Consider the following 21925-nt stretch of genomic DNA (forward strand, 5'->3'; position numbering starts at 1 on the left):
GTGGTGGTGGACACCTGTAATCGCAGCTACTCAAGAGGCTGAGGCAGGAGAATTGCTTGAATCCAAGAGGTAGACGTTGTGGTGAGCTGAGATTGTGCCACTTCACTCCAGCCTGGGTGACAAGAGTGACACACCATTTCAAAAAAAAAAAAAAAGTTGGGTGCAGTGGCTCCGCCTGTAATCCCAGCACTTTGAGCTGAGGCGGGCGGATCACCTGAGGTCGGGGAGTTCGAGACCAGCCTGTAACATGGAGGGGTTACAACATGGAGAATCCCTGCCTCTACTAAAAATACAAAATTAGACAGGCATGTTGGTGCATGCCTGTAATCCCAGATACTCAGGAGGCTGAGGCAGGAGAATTGCTTGAAACCGGGAGGCGAAGGTTATGGTGAACCGAGATCGCACCATTGACTCCAGCCTGGGCAAAACTCTTGTCTCCAAAAAAATGTCGGAGGAGGCAGATAAGAAGGAAAGGCTGAGGAGATGAGAGGAAAGGACCCTACAGAAGCAGGGTGGGAACACGGTTCATACAGAGCCACCAGCTGCTCTCAGTATTTCTGGGCTTGAGAAGAGGAGATTTTATTCCTGATGAAATCTGACCAGTCCATCGCTTATGAAACTTCCAAAACAGACAGCAGTGGAAATAGAAAAATGTAAGATCATCATCGTAAGAGAGCTAAAGGTCAAACACAGCACACAGAACTTCAGAAAAGCTGCAGTGGGATGATGTGTTTATTTTCCCATGGGGACTGGTAGTGGGGAGGGGGCTGAGGAATAGCAGGTATGAGAGAAGAACAGGAAAATCCCTGGGAAAATTTAAGCCTTACCCTCTATCTCAACCTCTGTGCCAGTCTCCAACTAATAAGGGAAACAAGTCTTCAAGACTCAGTGGCTTTCGAGTCATTCTTTATTCCATTTTCCTTCCTATTTCTTGAAGTCACAGGTGGGAAAGGACAGTCTGACAATCATTTTCTCACCACTTGGTGTGGCAAGAAGAGCACATGTTTAAAAGCTGGGCAGCCCTGGACATGAAGTGACCTCAACAATTCAGCCATCTACATTGGAAAGCTAATGTTGTTAACTTTAGCTTTCAGAACCCTAACTTTCTAATGTATAAAGATACGAATGTTAAGATCACCCAATGACAGGAAGATGAGGCTTGAACCCGGGACGTAGAGGTTGCGGTGAGCTGAGATCGTGCCACTGCACTCCAGCCTGGGCGAAAGAGCAAGACTCCATCTCAATTAAAAAAAAAAAAAAATCACTCACTGAAATACCAGAAGAGAAGAATAAAGTAACGTGAATGAATAAAGTAACCTGGCACACAGAGGCTGTCAATCATGCCTGTTCCTTCCTTGGTATTTTTTCTTGTTTTGCTTTCTTCCTATAATGAAAACAAGAAACTCTGCTACTAGATGATGCCAGATACACCTGAAACAATGGTTCTCTGATGCCTCATGACTTGTCTGGAAAGTTTATCAACTGACACTTAAATCCCTGCTATGACATCCAGAATGGTGTGTCATAAACTCATCACCCTTTAATTTTAACATTATCAGAGATGGTCTATCTAAAAAGTATTTAGCAGCAAATCTAAATACAGAATTTTAAATACTGTATGCCTGGTTGTTTCCAGAAACCACCTGAGTCCAAATTCTAAACATCTGCACTGAAACCATGCCTCTGAAACCACCTCGCATCGGACAGTGTGCAGCGCTCCGTCACCAGGTTTCTCAGTGTGGTTTGGGAAGGATGAAAAATCTCAGCAGGTGGTGGATGGACAAAGGCTGGAAATGTGTATTTTCCTGTTTTTGTCTACATATTAAAAAATTTCTTGGACTGCCAACTCTTCCCCATCCCCATAAATTACATTTCACAAAGAACTCTAAATGGAGTAGTCCAGTAAAAAGTCCATTTCCATAGATTAAGGTTTGGCTTCGAAAAAAAGTGCTACAGCCACTGAAGTGAGCCCAGGTGGCTGGGGTCAGGAGCAACTTTACTCGTCAGGCAGTGGGAACACATTTCCTACAAGCGAAGTAACAGGCACAGTATTCCCAAGGCCCACATCCTCATGATGGGAATGAGGCTTTCTTTTCTATGGCAGCACCATCAACTTGTGCTTTCCTACTTGATGGACCAAGATGGTTGGTTAGAACATGTGAGGAGGAATACACACCCACAGTGCACGCCATTAAGACAAGCACGCTGAGCTGCCCACGCCAACTCCTGGCAGTTTGGGCTGAGACACATCATACCCATCCCTGAGGTGCAGCCACGCCCTCTCTAATGCCCCAACTCAGGGCTATGGAATTATTCAGAATCTCCAGTTGTCACTGTCAAATCGAAAATGCCCAACCAAACCCCCAAATCTGAGTTTTCTCATTTTCTCCCCCGTTCTTCTCCAACTCCAGTTGTCCATTCCAGTTGACCTGGTCCATCTGCCTTCTGCAGTGTGTAAGTTTTCAGGTCCACAACTGTCACCACATTTCACCACATTTCCATGTCACCTACAACACCATCCCCTGGTTCTGGGCCACGACACGGTGACTCCAAATCAATTTCCCCCAAAAAGCTTAACTAGTCCTGACCACTTTCCAAAGTGATCACTGCTTTCCCTTCTCTGAATTCTGGAAAACTACTTTAGTATCTCTACTGTCTTCTACTTACCATTTTTATCACTTCATCAACTTTCTACACTTTATCTCTCCTTGGTCTGTAAGTTCCCCCAAAGCAAAGACATAATGTAATGGTATTTGGTATAATTATTACCTGAAAGGGTCTCTGAGGGATTAACATGAAACTATAGGTATAAATTACTTATAGCTTAAAATTACAAGTCATTATTCTCTGAAATTCTAAAATACACATTTGATAGACTTCTGGAATTTTGGTGTTATATCATAAGCAAAACTACAGTCATTTTATTAAATGCTTTTTTTCTTCAGTGTCAGACTTTAGCAGACAAGAATTACAGAAAATACACAGGCAGGCTGCCTGGTACATAGTATTCATACGTTTTTGTTGAATAAATGAATTCTCTGCTGACACTCTAAACACTGCTGATGAGTGACATTCATCCCAAAAATACTGAAGTGAGTTCTCAGTCACACATGGACACACGCAGAGGGGAGTGCTAGGGCCCCGTGCCAGTGCTAGGGCCACAGCCACAGGCAGCCCCGCCCAAGAAGTAGAACAACAGGCTCAACGCAGGCTACTCACCACCATGTTGTACGCATCGGGAACTTCAGTTTCAAACTGAAATTTTCCACCCTGGTAGTAACCCTCATCTATCAAAAAACACAAAACAAAACAAAAAAATCCTTTAAATTAAAAAAAAGGAAACAAAAAGCAAACACTCTGTTAGGATATGGCAAATACAGAGAATCAGGAGTTTAAAAACAGGCCTGTAGAGCTCCTTGGTTCCATCACCAAATGCACACACACAGGAGGGAGTCCTGCTCTTGCCTGAATAGAAATGGGCTACATGCTGCCACCCACCTGCTATCTGTCTCCTCCGGGCGCTGAGCACACCCTCAGGGAAGGGAGGGGACATACTTCGGGGCCATCTGACTGGTCTCTTCGCATCCTACCATTTTCCTGGAATGCACAACCCTCTGAACACATCTCATGCCTTAAGTGACTTCTTTATCTGCTTACTGCTGGTCTTCCCAAGAGAATGTCAATTGGAGGACACATGACTAACAGTCACCAACAAACACTTACTGAGCACCCACCCTCTGTTGGGCATGGTTCTCAGCTTTGGGGACATGGCAGTGAACCTGAGAGAATCATTGCCTTAGTGAGCGCTTGGCGCAGCCTTCACAACAGAGCAGGCCCTCTGGAAATGTGGGCTGGTGGGCACCAAGGAGGATGCCCAGGGTCTGAGCCATTCACATGCTGTGTGCCCCCCACTCCCTCTTTGCTCTGTCTCCCTCACACCCTGTAGATCCCACAGGGCAGTGTCTCTCTTCAGATGGTACCGAGTCTGGGGTCAGTAAATGGCTGCTGGTGCCAGCAGAGGGCACTCCAGCATGAATAAGCTTGGAAAAGCCACCTAGGAATTAAATTATTCTCAATTTTCAAATTTGACAGAATTAGCACCATTTTAAAATGAAAAATCAACTTCCCCTAAAATATTTATCATCATGAACAAACCAGCAATATTAAATCTTGTCACTTTTCTCAATGTTTTTTATATGAAATGAATGCATGACAGCAAGTTGTTAGCCTCAACAAGTCATCATTTAAAATAAAATCCATTCCTTAAGAGTTGAGACTGGATCAACATTTATGTCTTCCAGCAGTTAAAACTGGCATTACCTGGACCCTAACATTTTTTTCTTTGCCAATTTGATAGAAGAGAAATACTAGTTCTCTTTTATTTTACATTCTCTGTTGAATACCAGTGAGGCTAAAATTTATATTATTATTGGTCATTTATGTTTTTGCTGTTAAGAACTGAATGATCAACGTTCTGAAACTCTCCATTTATTACTGATATTCACCTTTTAAATACCAATATAAAGTCTCTTAAGAAAATTAGCCTTTGCTTTTTTATGTTATGAGATATTTTTCTTAGGCTGCCATTTGCATTTTGATTTTGTGGTTTCTGAACACTAGTTTTCCCTTTTTAAGATGCTAATCTTTCTGTAAGGTTTCTGTCTTTGGTATCATGCTTAAAAAAGGCCTGTAATCCCAGCAGTTTGGAAGGCCAAAGTGGATGGATCATGAGGTCAAGAAATCGAGACCATCCTGGCCAACATGATGAAACCCCGTCTGTATTACAAATACAAAACTTAGCTGGGTGCGGTGGCACACATCTGTAGTCCCAGCTACTTGAGAGGCTGAGGCAGGAGAATCACTTGAACCCGTGAGGCAGAAGTTGCAGTGAGCCGAGATCGTGCCACTGCACTCCAGCCTGGGCAACAGAGACCCTGTCTCAAAAAAAAAAAGAAGGCCTTTCCCAACCAAAATTTCATAAATACCCTCCTATATTTTCTTCTAGAAATTTAATGGTTTCATAGATTACATTTAATCAGCTCATTCATTCATCAACTGATTTCAGACTAAGGTCGTATTTTTTTTCATAGCTGGTTGCTTACTCATCCCAATGGCATTTATTATTCTAGCCTTCCTCCACTTATTTGAGATGGATATTTCTAATTTTTATAAATACACCTGAACTTGTGACTGACAGTATGAAATCTTTGGCAAGGATACTTGTTTGGGGAAGTTTTTAACTCCAGAAATGAGAACTTTTCAAATAAGTGGCATCTTAGGTATAAAATACTCAGAGTATAATATCCTTGATTGCCAAAGCATGTGTGGATGTTGGTCTTTTATACGTACTCTGATATTGACCACTGTGGCACAGCACAGAAATCCAACGTTAGGCGTAACATTACAAAGCATGAAGTCCGTTCTGTGAACTGTTACCACAGCTTTTGGGTGATGCTGCTGCACCTGCGCTGTTCTTTTCCTTAAGAATGATTACTACCCATGCGAGACACCTTGGACATGGCTGTGCTCTCGCCATTCCATCCTGCCATGCTATATTTTTTCTCTAGTTGGCTTTCTATCTCATCGATTACAGAGTTTCAACTCTATTGCCTACCACTTTCAAAGACGTTATTTGGTCTAACATGATTCTCACTTTACCTTATTCCCTCTTCTCCAGTCAAGTTCTTATTTAATAATTATAAGGATTATATCTTAACTCATTAAAAAGTGAGAACAGACTGTTCTGTTTTTCTCTTTCATGAAACATATCTCTCTCAGGAAAATGATCTGCTCCTGCATCAGTATTTTTCCCCTCTTTGAAGTTGCACAGCTTTTAGATCTGATCCAAGTCTGCTTATTTATTATTGAATTTGCCCAGAAATTCCACAGTCCAACTTAAAAAGCAGCTTGGGGGCAAACTGGACTGAGATGAAACCCAAGAGCATCTCTTATTTACAAGGGTTTCCTACACGATGACCCCAGCTTAAGAGTTCTGATTCACCTTCTGCACCTGGCTCTGGGACTGGCTGGCCCAAGGTGGAGACAGTTCAGGGAAGGACTGCTCACTTCCAGCGCTGGCAGGTAGAGGGCTCATTGAGTATGTCTGTAACTGCAGCGTGCACTGTGGCCCAGAGCACAATATACAAGTCTAGGACAGGCCAATTCTGTGTTACTATCGTCCATGGCTGCTGGGGCTGAAAACATTATACTCCTCAGACAACTAGGTTTCAAAATACAATAATGAAATGCAACCAGGGAAAGTTCCTGGCACTCAGCTCTCAATCAGCTGCCTCGCCCCCTGCCCCACTGTTACAATTAGAGGAATTACTCTCCTCTTCCCTTGTGCTTTAGAGCCCACTCCCCACTACCTTTGAAGAGCCATACTCCTGAGTCTTCAAGGTTACCGGGAGCCCTGGGAAAACAAACCTTTTGAAGGGGTATGTCAGCACAAATCATTGTGACAGAATCCATTTTTAGATGGCCAACATCCACACATGTTCTATCCGGGAACAAATCTGCGGACAATGCCCTCAAGGCCAAGGAGTCATGTCAGCTTCCTATCCCACCTCTCTTTCACAACCTTCTTTCCCCCTGTAAAAAAAAAGTCCTCCTTCCCATCTCCCCTTGTACTAGAATGAAATGCCTGGAGGAGTAGACATTCCCAGGGGACAAAAGTACTCGTGATGCACTGATAGCAGTAAAGCCACCTCAAAGCAACACATTATGGTAGGGTTGTGCTTTTCCCTATATTTGCTATTTCCCCAACCACTGCATCTCTATCCATTCGCTTTTCGCTATCTATATCCATTTCTTTCTCTTCTTTTTTTAATTATTTATTTATTTTTGAGACAGAGTTTACTCCATTGCTCAGGGTTGAGTGCAGTGGCACAATCACAGCTCACTTCCGTCTTGAACTCTGGGGCTCAGGTGATCCTCCCACCTCAACCACCCAAGTAGCTGGGACTACAGGCGTGCACCACCACATCCAGCTAATTTTTTATAGAGATTGGGTCTCACCATGCTGCCCAGGCTGGGCTCAAACTCCTGACCACAAGTCATCTGCCCATCTTGGCCTCCCAAAGTGCTGGGATTACAGGCCTGAGCCACCGCACCTGGCCTATACCCATTTCTGTAAAGGGCAAATCATGGTGTTATAAATAGTATGTCCTTGTTCACGCTGGAGTGTCTTGGGTTCAGAAACTGGGGCGTGTGATGGCAGGGATGATGAAACGTCATTTAGTACATTCAATCCCTAGACCACTGTAAAGGCAGGCATCAACCCTGTGAGAGGCAAGCAAAGAGGATGCCAAGACACAGCAGTCATGGTGCCTTCCTCCACCCAGGGTACCAGCTCCATGCCTCACCTATCTAACTAGGAGCGGGAGCTCAGAGTGAGATGGCTGTCAGAGGCACATTGTTAGAATGAAAGTGAAGTAAGACTCTGCCTGAGAGAAAGAGTCTGATTTGGCTGACTCAATTTGACAATTAATGTATATGGCAGACAACTTTGATAAACCGAATTGCTGAATCTGCAGCTCCAAGCTTTGGGTGAAAATAGAAAGAATGTAGTAAGATTTTTACATATTTTGCAAGCTGCCTGCCTTGGCCGGCGGTATACATATTAGTATGTTGAAATTAACAATACTGCTGTTTTTCTCAACTCCTCCTCAGAATTCCGGCAAAAGCCTGCAAAGCTGCTCTGAAGTGAGAAGTGACAGATGTAACTACTCGGGGTGGAAAAGCATTCTGTTGTCCCTGCAGCTGACAGGGATTGGCAAAGTGATTCTGGACACTTTAGAAACTGAAGCAAAGAACACGAATGACTGAGTGACTAAGCTTCTCCAAGTCAGGTGGCTTCCCGTTCTCTACTTTCAACTAAATGGAAGAAGGAACCTATTCTAATAGTTGAAAAATCATTGAATACTTTATATGAGGACAGGCAAGGTGGCTCATGTAATCTCAGCACTTTGGGAGGCCAAGGCAGGCGGCCTGCTTGAGCTCAGGAGTTCAAGACCAGCTTCAGCAACATGGCAAAACACTATTTCTACCAAAAAAAAAAAAAAAAAAAAAAAAAATTAGCTGGGTGTGGTATGTGCCTGTAGTCCCAGCTACTTGGGAGGCTACGGTGGGAGGACCACTTGAGCCTGGGAGTTTGAGGCTGCAGTGAGCCATGATTGGACCACTTCACTCCAGCCTGGGCAGCAGAGTGAGACCCTGTCTCAAAAAAAAAAAAAAAAAAGGGAAAGAAAATACTTCATGTGATCTTTGGCCTTTAACTTTGAAGTCCAAAGACGAAATAGCACAGCTATTAAAAACAAAAAACAAAACAAAACAAAACAAAAAAAACTTCCATGCCTGTCTACTTATTTATGTGAACAAGCAGTCCTGAGTGTTTATAAAGACAAAGTAATAGAAGAAAACTGTTTTCCTTCCATTATTTTCCATTATTGTAGTTTTCTTTCTAGCTTAAAATAACACTCATTCACAAATGCATCAATTTAATCAGACAAAATGCTAACAGTAACCCCATCATGATTTTCAGAGATACACTGCAGGTGAAATGTTACTTTATGTTTAACTGTCAATAAAATTTGCTTGAATTCATTATTTATTATATGAAGAGTTGATGAGTGCCCACCATGTGCCACACATAGTTCTAGGCCCTGGTGACACATCAAGAGGTCATTTCTGCCCTTATGGAGCATATATTCTAGTGGAAGGGAGGGAAAATATACAGATTACATAATAGAAGGAGCAGAAAGCTGGAGGGGCTGCAATTTTAAGCAGGGAGGTCAGAGAAAATGATGACTTGAAGGAGGAGGGTAATGAGGTGAAAGGCACTCCAAGCGGATGAAACAAGGTGGGTACAGTAAGAGGCCTAGTGTGTTTCGTGAACTCTGCAGAAGCCAGTGCGGTCAGAGAGTGAGGTGGGGTAAGAGGATCTGAGGCCAAAGAGGGAGCAGGTGCAGAGAGGGTTGGGTCCTGCAGGCCCCTCCATGCAGTTGGGTCTAATTCAGAGTGAGATGGGGCCATGAAAGGGATCTGAGTAGGGGAGAGACGGGAGCATATAAACAGATCACAGAGCAGGAGCCCAGTTGTGGGTATCTTTTGCAATCATCCAGGTAAGAGACGCTAATGGTTAGAATTAGGGTGGGAGCAGGTGAAGTGGACAGATTTTGAAGGCAGCAACATCAGAATTTGCTGACAGATTGGACATGGGGGCAGGGGAGAAGGAGTCAGAAAAGATCTTTGACCTTGCAATGGAAAAGGCAGAGTTGCTAAATGAAGATAAAAGGACTGCAAAGGGCACAACTGTGTGAAGTTTGACTCAGGCACATGAGCCTGAGATTTCAAGTTGGCATCCAAGTGGAGGCGTTGAGTGGGCAGCTGACCGAGCATTCTTGAGTACTGGGAGAGGCTGGGCAGAGAGGGCAGTTTGGGAGCCATTCAGGGTATAAAAGCACTCTAATGTCACAGGATAGCCAGGTCACCAGGGAACTAACTATACAGGTCCAAAGACAGGACGAAGTCTTGAGGCTCCCCCACTTCAAGGAGCTGGGAGATGAGGCAGAGGACAGGCAGCTAAAGACAAAGGAGGAAAAATCAGAAGCAGGAGCCTGTACAAATAACAACTGCAACAATCATTCAAAAGCAATTGTTTAACACTTAAGAGTCTTATAGTTACATGAACTTTTCAAATAGTGAGCTCTGGGCTGGGCACAGTAGCTCACATCTGTAATCCCAGCACTTTGAGAGGGTAATGTGGGCAGATCATGAGGTCAGGAGTTTGAGACCAGCCTGGCCAACATGGAAACCCAGTCTCTACTGAGAATACAAAAATTAGCCAGGCGTGGTGGTGCATGCCTGTTATCTCAGCTACTGTGGGGAGGCTGAGGCAGGAGAATCACTTGAACCCAGGAGGTGGAGGTTGCAGTAGGCCACGATCGTGCCACTGCACTCCAGCCTGGGTGACAGAGCAAGACTCCACCTCGGAGAAAAAAAAAAAAAGTGAGCTCTATCTATCTGTCTATCTACCTGTATATCTAGTTACAGAAAAGTATGAAAGAATGACAAAATACTTAGAAGCATAAAAATGTTTACATTAGGATGCAATTTGAGGGAACAAGTGGAATGAAAATGTGAGTGCCAGGAGAAAAAACAGCAAAGGTTTTCCAGCCAGAAAAGTAGAGCTTATTCACATTAAAAAAAAAAAAAAAAAAAAAAAAGTGTGATGGTGGGTGTATCTGTGGTATTTAGATTCTATACTGCAAACATTTCAAAGAGTAATATAGTAATTTTATTTTTAAATGTCAGTATTTACATCACACTGGAAATTACATCCTATGCAAACTTTAAACTTTAAAGGCTCTGGTCCAAAGAGAAGAGACAGACAGAGACAGGCAGTGGAGATGAGGAAGTGAGCGCAGCAGAGGCAGGAGGCAGGACAGACATGGGCACTGGGGAGTGGGCAGGACTCTGGGATGCAGGGCTCAGACAAAGACACAATGACAGCTATTGTACAGAGATGCTGAGACTTAGAATAAAACATGAACATAATGAGGAAAGAAATGGACAGTTAGGGAAAAAGTACCAAATGGAATGTCAACAGCTACAAAACATAGTATCTGAAATGAAAAATTCGCTGGATGTGCTTAACAACAAATGAGACGTTGCAGAAAAGAAATTATTCAAAATGAGGCACAGAAAGAAAAGTGAACAAACCCTTTCGACCCAAAGGAGGTATAATTTGCATGTAGAGGTAACCTGTGTGTTAAGAGACATATGATACATATAAACTAGAGTGCCAGAAAAGGATCACAGAAAAAATATTTAAAGAAATGTTGGCCAAATTATTTCTAAATTGGATGAAAACTGTAACTCACAGATCCAAAAACTTAACAAACCCCAAGTGTGATAAAAAGAAAAAAAAACACTTCAAAGCACATTACAATCAAACTGCTGAAAACAGGGATAAGGAGAAAATCTTAAAAGCAGCCAGAGAATAAAATGCACATCGCATAAAGTGAAACAAAGAATCACCACGAACTTCTTCTAGGGAAAAAACACAGAAGGCAGTAGAATGACATCCTTAAAATGGTCAAACTGTCAACTTAAGTATTTAACCTTCGGCAACACTGACATAATTCATCACAAGCAAATCTGCACTACAAAAAAATCTTCAAGGGTGTTCTTTAGGCAGAAGGAAATAAAAGAGAGAAACCTGGATTTACAAAAGAAAACGAGGATCATAAATGCTAAGAATGTGGAGACATATATTTTTAAAATAGACTGTGTAAAGCACAGATAATATATTCTGGGTTACAACACGTGTAAAAGTAAAATGAATGAGAACTATAAAATAAAGGCTGGAATGAGAAATGGAAACATACTACTCTTTTGTCTAAGCTTCCATCTTAAAAGAGTAAATTAAACTGAAAATAAAGAGGAGGGACATAACAAAGATATGCGCAAAATTCAAAAAATAGTGGCAAAATCAATGAAACTAAAAGCAGGTTCTTTGCAAAGATAAAAAAAATAGACAATCTTCTCATTAACCTGATCAAGAAAAAAAGAAGACAAAAATTACAATATCGGTAATTTAAGGAGATATAACACAGACTCTATGGAACTTAAAAGGATAAGAAGATGATACTGAGAACATTATGTCAGTAACTTGAAAATGCAGATGATGTAAGCAAATCCCTTGAAGGACACAAATTAGTGAAGCCCATTCAAGAATAACCTAGGCAGCCCTATAACTATTAGAAATTGCATTTATACTTACAATCTTACCACAAGAAAACAAAATTCCAGACATAGGTGGCTTCACTGGTGAATTCTACCGTTGAATAAAGAATTAGCAGGCCAGGCACAGTGGCTCACACCTGTAATCCCAGCGCTTTGGGAGGATTGCTTGAGCCCAAGGATTCAAGACCAGCCTGGCCAACATAGTAAGACCCCTGTCTCTACAAAAAATTATTAGCTGGGGCCGGGCGCAGTGGCTCATGCCTGTAATCCCAGCACTTTGGGAGGCCGAGGCGGGTGGATCACGAGGTCAAGAGATCGAGACCATCCTGGTCAACATGGTGAAACCCCGTCTCTACTAAAAATACAAAAAATTAGCTGGGCATGGTGGCGCGTGCCTGTAATCCCAGCTACTCAGGAGGCTGAGGCAGGAGAATTGCCTGAACCCAGGAGGCGGAGGTTGCGGTGAGTCAAGACCACGCCATTGCACTCCAGCCTGGGTAACAAGAGAGAAACTCTGTCTCAAAAAAAAAAAAAAAAAAAAAAAGTTATTAGCTGGGCATGGTGGTGCATTTGCCCACTACAGATGGTGAGCATCTGTAGTCCCAGTTACCTGGGAGCCTGAGGCAGGAGAACTGTTTGAGCCCAGGAAGTTGAGGCTCCAATGAGGCATGATCGTGCCACTGCACTTCAGCCTGGGCAAGAGAGTAAGACCTTGTCTAAAAAATAATGAATTAGTTAACTAATTAATACTAATTCTACACAAGCTCTTTCAGAGAACAGAACGCTTTCTCATTCAAAGACCAGAATGCATTGCCTTGACACCAAAACTAGACAACTAATTATAAAAATAACTATAAATATCCCTCACAGATAGGTAAGAATTTGTAAAAAAAATTCTTAACAAAATACTAATATATCAAACTGAGCAATATATTAAGCCACTAACACATATTACATGATGAATTAAGGTTTATCTCACAAATGCAGCTTTGGTTCAACATTTGAAAAATAATCTGTCAATGTAACTTACCTTATCAACAGACCAAAACAGAAAAACCATTATTATCACCTCAATAGATGCAGTAAACGCAGATGCAGTAGATGCAGAAAAAGCATTTGGCAAATTAACCATCCATTGATCATTTTTGGTTTGGGGGGAAAAAAAGCATCCATTCATGATTTAAAACAAAAAAACAAACAAAACAAAACAAAACAAAAAACTCTTGGCAAACAAGAAGTAGAAAAGAATGTCTCAACCTGATAAAGGGCATGTGCAAAAACCCTACAGCAAGGCCAGGCTCACTGGCTCACGCCTGTAATCCCAGCACTTTGGGAGGCCAAGGTGGATAGACCACCTGAGGTCAGGAGTTGGATACCAGCCTGGCCAACATGGTGAAAGCCTAGCCAGGCATGGTTGCGGACACCTGTAGTCCCAGCTATTCAGGAAGCTGAGGCACAAGAATCACCTGAACCTGAGAGGCAGAGGATGCAGTGAGCGGAGATTGCACCACTGCCCTCAGCCTGGGAGATAGAACAAGACTTCATCTCAAAAAAACAAACAAAAATCCTGCAGCAAACCATACACTTTATGATGAAAGACTGATGGCATTCCCTAAGATTAGAAACAAAGCAAGGATGTCCCTCTCTTACTTCTATTTGTAATTGTACTTGAAGTCTTAGACAAGAAAATAAGACAAGAAGATGAAATCGAAACATATACACTGAAAAGGAGAAATAAAGTTGTCTTTATGCACAAACAGCATGATAGTTTACATAGAAAAGTCTACGGAATCTACAATACAACCACTAGAATAAAAAGCAGGCTTATCAAGATTGTAGGACACAAGGTCACTATACAAAAATCAACTATATTTTTATGTACTAGCAAGAGAAAACTGAAAATGGAGATATTAAACCATGTTCGTGGATTAGAAGATGCGATAATTAAGATGAAAACTGATTGGTGGCTGGGCGCAGTGGCTCATGCTTATAATCCCAGCACTTTGGGAGGCCAAGGCGGGCGGATCACGAGGTCAGGAGTTCGAGACCAGCCTGACAAACATGGTGAAACCCCATCTCTACTACAAATACAAAAATTAGCTGGGCATGGTGGCACGTGCCTGTAATCCCAGCGACTCAGGAGGCTGAGGCAGGAGAATCACTTGAATCCAGGAAGCAGAGGTTGCAGTGAGGCAGGAGTTACAGTGAGCCATGATTGTGTCACTGCATTCCAGCCTGGGGAACAGAGCAAGACTCTGTCTCAAAAAAAAAAAAAGAAAGAAAGAAAGAAAATTGATGTAGTTTGGATGTGTGTCCCTCCAGATCTCATGCTGAGATGTGAGGCCCAGTGTTTGAGGTGGGGCCTAGTGAAGGTGATGGGGGCAGGTCCCTCATAAACGGCTTAGTGCCCTCCACATGGTAATTAGTGAGTTTTCCCTGTGAGTTCATGCAAGAGCTGGTTGTGTAAAGGAGTCTGTATCTCTTTTTTGCTCCTTCTCTCACCATGTAATACGCTGCTCCACTTTGCCTTCCACTAGGATTATAAGCTTCCTGATGCCCTCACTAGAGGCAGATGCCAGCACCATGCTTCCTGCACAGGCTTATGGTTCTATAAGCCAAAATAAGCCTCTTTTTCTTTACAAATTACCTGGCCTCCAGTATTTCTTTTTTTTTTTTTTTTTGGGGGGACGGAGTTTCGCTCTCGTTACCCAGGCTGGAGTGCAATGGCACGATCTCAGCTCACCGCAGCCTCCGCCTCCTGGGTTCAGGCAATTCTCCTGCCCCAGCCTCCTGAGTCGCTGGGATTACAGGCACGCGCCACCATGCCCAGCTAATTTTTTGTATTTTTAGTAGAGACGGGGTTTCACCGTGTTGACCAGGATGGTCTCGATCTCTTGACCTCGTGATCCACCCGCCTCGGCCTCCCAAAGTGCTGGGATTACAGGCTTGAGCCACCGTGCCCGGCCTCAGTATTTCTTTATAGCAATGCAAATAAACCAACAAAGCAATTCTCCCCAAATTGATTTACATGAGAGTCAATGTAGTCCTAATCAAAATCTCAGCAAGTTTTTTGCCAAATTTGACAGGTTGATTTTAAAGTGAATGTGGAAAAGCAAAGGAACAAAAATCACCAAAATCATTTTGAAAAAGAAAAAAGTTGAAGGAGTCAGAGGTCACATGATGGGATTTCAAGACTTACTATAAAGCCATAATAATCAAGCAGTGATATTTGTATGAGTATAGACATACAGAACAAACGAATTTCTGGATTCTGTTTAGAATCCAGAAATAGACCCATACATATATAGTCAAGTAATGTCGACAAAGGTGTCAAGGTAAGTCAATGGGAAAAAGCCTTTTCAACAAATAGTGCTAGAAATGGATGACCATATGCAAAAAGAGGGGGAAAAAATAAAAAAAAAAGAAACTACACTCTATTCTTGTACAACATGCAAAAATTAACTCAAACTGGATCGTAGACCTAATTGTAAAACCTAGAACATAAACTTCTGATTTAAAAAAAATAAGGCCAGGCATGGTTGCTCATGCCTATAATCCCAACACTTGGGAGGCCAAAGTGGGCTGATCGCTTGAGCCCAGAAGTTCAAGACTAGCTTGTGCAATGTGGCGAGACCCTGTCTCTACAAAAATTAGCCAGGTGTGGTAGCATGTTCCTGTGGTCCCAGCTACTTGGGAGGCTAAGGCAGAAGGATAACTTAAGCCCAGGAGATGGGTTACAGTGAGCCATGATTGTGCCACTGCATTCCAGATGGGGCAACAGAGCGAGACCCTGTCTCAAAAAATAATATTTAAAATAAGAGAAAATCTTTTTATTTCTTAGACGAAAATTTCTTAGGACACAACAAACACAAACTTTTTTTTTTTTTTTTTTTTTTTGAGACGGAGTCTTGCTATGTTGCCAGGCTGGAATGCAGTGGCACAATCTCAGCTCACTGCAACCTCCACCTCCCAGGTTCAAGTGATTCTCCTGCCTCAGCCTCCCGAATAGCTGAGATTACAGGCATCCACCACCTTTTAGTAGAGACAGGGTTTTACCAGTCTCTATGGGGTTTTAGTAGAGACTGCATTTTTAGTAGAGATGGGGTTTCACCATGTTGACTAGGATGGTCTCGACATCCTGATCTTGTGATCTGCCCGCCTCGGCATCCCAAAGTGCTAGGATTACAGGTGTGAGCCACCATGCCCAGCCATGCACAGCACAAACTATTCTTACTAGTTTTGATTTGCTGCTCTAATCAATTTCCACAAACTCTTTGCCTTGAACAATATAAATGCATTATCTTCTGGAGGCCAGAAGACCAAAATGGGTCCCACTGGGTTAAGATCATGAAGTTGGCAAGGAAGCACTCCTTTCTGGATGACCCAGAAAAGGCTGTTCCCTTGCACTACCAGCAGTCAGAAGCTGCCTGCCTCCAGCGCTCATGGGCCCTTCCTGCATCTCCAGAGGCAGCAGGGGCAGGTGAGTGTTACTGCCAGTGCATCACCTCACCTGCTTCCCGCTCCCACTGTCACATCACCTTCTCTGGCTATAGCTACTTCTGTCTCCCTTTCCACTTTAAGGATCCCTATAATTACTGGGTACACCTAGAAACTCCAGGACAATCTCCCTGCTTTAAGATCAGATGATTAGCAACCTTAATCTATCTGCAACTCTAATTTTACTTTGCCATGTAACAACATATTCAACAAGTTCCAGGAATTCAGACATGGACATCTTTTAGGGCCATTATTCTGCCAACCACACTACCACAAAGAAAAAAATCATAAGTTGGACATCCCCAAATTAATGTAAAATACATGGTCTTTAAAAGGCAGTATTAAAGACATAAAGATGAGCCACAGACTAGGAAAAAAATATCTGATAAAAGACATATCTAGGGTAAAGAACTCTTAAAGACTCACAATAAGAAAAAAACTTATTTTTTTAAGAAAATGAGCAAAATAGTTGAGGAGATGTGTCTCCAAAAAAGAGACAACCATTCAGAAAATGCAAATTAATACCACAATTAAATACAACCATGTAACCATTACTATGCACAAAGTTTTTAAAACTAAATGCTGGTAAAAATACAGAGCAATTAGAATTCTCAAACTGTAATGGTGGGAATTCAAAATAGTACAGCTACTTGGAAAAAACAATTTTGCTGTTTCTCATAATTTAAGAAAACTGAGAGCAACTCAAATGTCCACCGTTTGATGAATGGATAGGCAAACTGTGGTACAACCACACAACTGAAATAACAGTAACACACAACAACATGGATGAATGTCAAAAGCATTATGCTAAGTGGGAGAAGACACACACAAAATGTTGCATACTGCTGGGTTCATTGAGTTAATATGCTGGTAAAGGGAAAACTAGAGGGAAAGAATCAGGTCGATGACTGCCAGGGGCTGGGTACAGACAGAGGAGACTGACTACAAAGGGGATTGAGGGAACTTTTTTTGAGGTGATGGAAACTTCCTGTTTCTTAATTGTGGTGCTGGTTATGTGACTGTGTATGTCTGTCAAAAGGCAGAGAACTGTCTAACTAAGAGTGGGAAACTTAGGCCAGGTGCAGTAGCTCATGCCTGTAACCCCGGCACTTTGGGAGGCCAAGGCGGGTGGATCACAAGGTCAGGAGATCGAGACCATCCTGGCCAACATAGTGAAACCCTGTGTCTACTAAAATACTAAAAATTAGCCAGGTGTGGTGGCAAGTGCCTGCAGTTCCAGCTACTCGGGAGGCAGAGGCAAGAGAATCACTTGAACCCAGGAGGTGGAGGTTGCAGTGAGCTGAGATAATGCCACAGCACTCTAGCCTGGCAACAGAGTGAGAATCCATCTCAAAAAAAAAAAAAAAGAAAAAAGAATGGCAAACTTACTGTATGTAAATTATAGCTCACTAAACACGATTCTAGAAAAAGATAAAAAGCCTGTGGCACATAGACACCATCAGGTGGAACAGGAAACTAAAAGAGTGGTGGTAATTTTTTAAATGCCAAAAAATGTAAGATTTAAACACCATGTCATTTTTGGAGATTTTATACATATTATATACATTTTTACTGGAAACCACCAGAATCTATTTTTGCCCATGGAAATGAATGGTTTTTAAAACAATTCATACCATACTTACTTCAGGAAGCCTGAGCATTCCACGAGAGAATTGGCTTGGAGTTACATTTAAGGCAGGGGACAGACCAGTGTGAGAACAGATCGGGTGTCTCTGTATCAGATGATGGGGTAGCCTACTCAGTAGGCACAGTAAGCATAGAAGCATCACACCAGCCAAATTCTTGGAAGGGGCACGGAAAGAGCAGTGAATGTTTTCCTGACGAAAATTGAGAATGCTTCAGCAGATAACTGACGTTTTAAGAGCTCACATCACATTTCTCTTCCACATCAGAAGAGAACTGTCCTGTCTTTTTAAGATTATTTGAAAGAAAAGATTCCACCAAAACAAAACAAAACAAAACAAACCTATGAGTCTTCAAATGTGCCCCCCTCATAATGGTTATCTCTATACTAAAATTAAAAATCAAGCTAGAAAGAACCAGGGATGAAAGTATAAATTTTATGCGTCTGAAACCTTGACATATTAACAATAAACTACAAGTAAGCTACTACATGGTCAGGATGTTGGTCAAGGCAATAGGTCTACTCCAGTGCTCTGCTCTATTTCCTTATCTTTTTACATGTCCACGGTTATTTAAATGTTGTTCCAAAACATTCATGCATCAGCTGGGCATGGTGGCTCACGCCTTTAATCTCTGCACTTTGGGAGGCTGAGGCAGGCTGATCATTTGAGGTCAAGAGTTTGAGACCAAGCTGGCCAACATGATGAGACCCCGTTTCTACAAAAAAAAAAAAAAAAAAATATACACACACACACACACACACATACATACATACATACATACATACATACATATTGCTGGGCGTGGTGGTGCATGCCTGTAATCCCAGCTACTCAGAAGGCTGAGGCAGGTGAATCGCTTGAACCCAGGAGGCGGAGGTTGCAGTCAGCCGAGATTGCACCACTGTGCTCCAGCCTGGGTGACACAGTGAGACTCCATATCAAAAAAAAAAAAAAAAAAAAAAAAAAAAAAAAAGCATATGCGTGGAACCAACTCGGATTTCAGGTTTACTAACTAAATCTTTGCTCAAAAATTGGGATATTCCAGCTGGGCGTGGTGGCTCACACCTGTAACCCCAGCACGTTGGGAGGCCAAGGTGGGCAGAATACCTGAAGTCAGGAGTTCGAGACCAGCCTGGCAAACATGGTGAAACCTTGTCTCTACTAAAAATATAAAAATTAGCCAGGTGTGGTGATGCATGCCTATAATCCCAGCTATTTGGGAGGCTGAGGCAGGAGAATCACTTGAACCTGGAAGGCAGAGGTTATAGTGAGCTGAGATTGCGCCACGGCATGCCCCTCAAAAAAAAAAAATTGGGATATTTCTTTATTACACTTTCAGAAACTTCTTCCATAGCTCCAAAGCTCTCTCAAACAAACCAAACATGATGGGGATAGCAGATAATCCTCTAAACATTTATGAGTCAATGTAAGCTGCACATTTATCATCAGGCATCAGATAGGCAGTTTTATAAATCACATTTTCAAAATAAGAAAACATGAATAATATAATGACTGATACATTCTAAAACAAATTTAGAGGAACACACACATAACTATATAAGATTTATAATCTAGCTATAGAAGTCTCTAATCAGAATTTTTTCTGTATGGAATATCAATAAAAACCCTTTAAAAAACACCACATATCTGATAAAGGATTTATATCAAGGTATATAAGGAAAGTTTACAACTTAATAATGATAAGGCAATCAATCATAAAATGGGCAAAATATTTGAAGACACACTTGAACAAAGAAGATATACAGATAGCAAACGAGCAAAAGATAAGATCAATATCATAGTCATTAGAGAAATTTAAGTTAAAGTTATAATGAGATATATACCTACCAGAACAGCTAAAATTTGAAAAGAATGACAATACCAGTTGTTGGTAAGAATATAGAGTAACTGGAATTCTCATTCATCGCTAGTAGGAATGCGAAACTTTGGAAAACTTAATGGTGGTGGTTTTATAAAGTTAAACTTACTCTTACCACATGGCTTAGTAATTCAACTGCTTTGTATTTACCCAGAAGTAAAAACATACTGGCAAATGAAGACCTGCACACAAAAGTTTATAGCAGCTTCATGTATAATGGCCCCAAAGTGGAAACAACACAAAGGTTCATCCACTGGTGAACAGGTACATAAATTGGTATGTGTCCATACAACAGAATATAACTCATCAATACAAAATACAAAATACTGATTAACAACATGGGTGAAACTCAAAAACATTAGATTAAGTAAAAAAATGTAACTTATGGCTGGGCGCGGTGGCTCATGCCTGTAATCCCAGCACTTTGGGAGGCTGAGGCAGGTGGATCACTTGAGGCCAGGAGTCTGAGAACAGCCTGGCCAACATGGTGAAACCCTCGTCTCTACTAAAAATTAAAAAATTAGCTGGTTGTGGTGGTGTGCGCCTGCAATTCCAGCTACTCAGGAGGCTGTGGCAGGAGAATCGGTGGAACCCAGGAGGTGGAGGTTGCAGTGAGCTGAGATTGCACCACTGCACTCCAGCCTGGGCAACGGAGTGAGACCCCATCTCAAAAAAAAAAAAAAAAAAGAATAACATTGAAATACTTACACTACGTGTTTCAAAATAAGTACTAAATAAAGCTGTGATAATTAAAACAGTGTGGTACTAGCCTAAGGGTAACACAGATCAATGGAACAGAAACAGAATCAAGTCCAAAAAATAGAACTACACATATACAGTCAATGCTTTTTGGTCAAAGTATCAATGAAGAAAGGAAGGCCTTTTTGTTGAAACAGATGGCTATCTATATAAAGTAAATCTCAACCTCTGTCTTACTCCATATACAAAAATCAATTCAAGATGGATCATGGACCTTAACATAAAACCTAGAATCATAAATCTTCTAGAAAAAAACATAGGAGTATATATTTACAAGCTTCGGGTAAGCAAAAATTTCCTGGACAGGACACAAAAGGCACAAACTATAAAAAAAAAACTGATAAACTACACGTCATAAAAATTAAACCGCCAGGTGCGGTAGCTCATGCCAGTAATCTTAGCACTTTGAAGGCCGGGGTGGGCAGATCACTTCAGAAAAGAGTTCGAGACCATCCTGGCCAACACAGTGAAACCCCATCTCTACTAAAATTACAAAAATTAGTTGGGCATGGTGCGGCACACCTGTAATCCCAGATACTCAGGAGGCTGAGGCACGAGAATCGCTTGAACCTAGTAGGAGGCAGAGGTTTCAGCAAGCTGAGATTGTACCATTGCACTCCAGCTGGAGCAACAGAGCAAGACTGTCTGAAAAAAAAAAAAAATTCTCCTCAACAAAAGAGAGCATTCAAAAAAATGAGTAGAAAAGTCACAGAGTAGGAGAAAATATTTGCAGCTCATGTGTCTGACAAAGAACTTGTATTCAGACCACAGCACAAAACAAAAAGATTTTTTAGACCAAAAGACTGGGGCACTTCAGAAAGGACAATGTATAAATGGCCGGTAAATATATGAGAAGATACTCCACATCATTTGTCACTGGGAAATGCAAATAAAAACCCCAATGATATACTATTTCACACCCAAATGTTGATATGTGTGTAGAACAATGGAAACTTCTTATACAGTGCTGGTCAGGGTATGGCACAACCACAGTGGAAAGTTTCTTCAAAAGTTAAACTTGTTATCTTTCCTATGGCTCAGAAATTCCACTCTTAGGTCAAATTAAAGAGAAAGGAAATCTATGAACATGAAAAACTTGTAAAAGAAAGCTCACAGCAGTCAAAGCTTATAGCTTTTGGATTATTGATACTAGCCAAAAACTAGAAACTACTCAAATGTCTATCACGAGGAAGATAAACAAATTATGGCATATTCATTACAATTCCACAAAAAAGGAATACTGATTCGTACAACATGTGTAAATTTAAAACTATGTTAAGTGAAAGAAGCCAGAGACAAAGAGTACATATATAAGATTCCATTTACACATAAAAAATTCAAGAACAAGCAAAACTAATTTATGGAAATAAAAATCAGAAAGGAATTTTAGATGGAG

General features: G+C 41.6%; 1 protein-coding gene across 4 annotated transcripts in view; it reads right to left on the minus strand.

Annotated features, from left to right (window-relative positions):
- The window catches only part of UBE2F (ubiquitin conjugating enzyme E2 F (putative)), a 75952-nt gene that overhangs the window by 23674 nt on the left and 30353 nt on the right, over positions 1–21925 (minus strand). For 3 of the 4 annotated variants that reach the window (XM_032277759.1, XM_032277758.1, XM_032277757.1), the window contains one exon: positions 3220–3287. The exons of the other annotated variant lie outside the window; for it this stretch is intronic. In XM_032277759.1, the coding sequence (XP_032133650.1) occupies positions 3220–3287 (68 nt within the window). The remainder of the gene's footprint in view (positions 1–3219; positions 3288–21925) is intronic. 4 annotated transcript variants of the gene reach the window in all.

The sequence above is a fragment of the Sapajus apella genome, unplaced genomic scaffold, assembly GCF_009761245.1.
Source record: "Sapajus apella isolate SASKATOON/1434 unplaced genomic scaffold, GSC_monkey_1.0 scaffold10, whole genome shotgun sequence".
Lineage (NCBI taxonomy): Eukaryota > Metazoa > Chordata > Mammalia > Primates > Cebidae > Sapajus > Sapajus apella.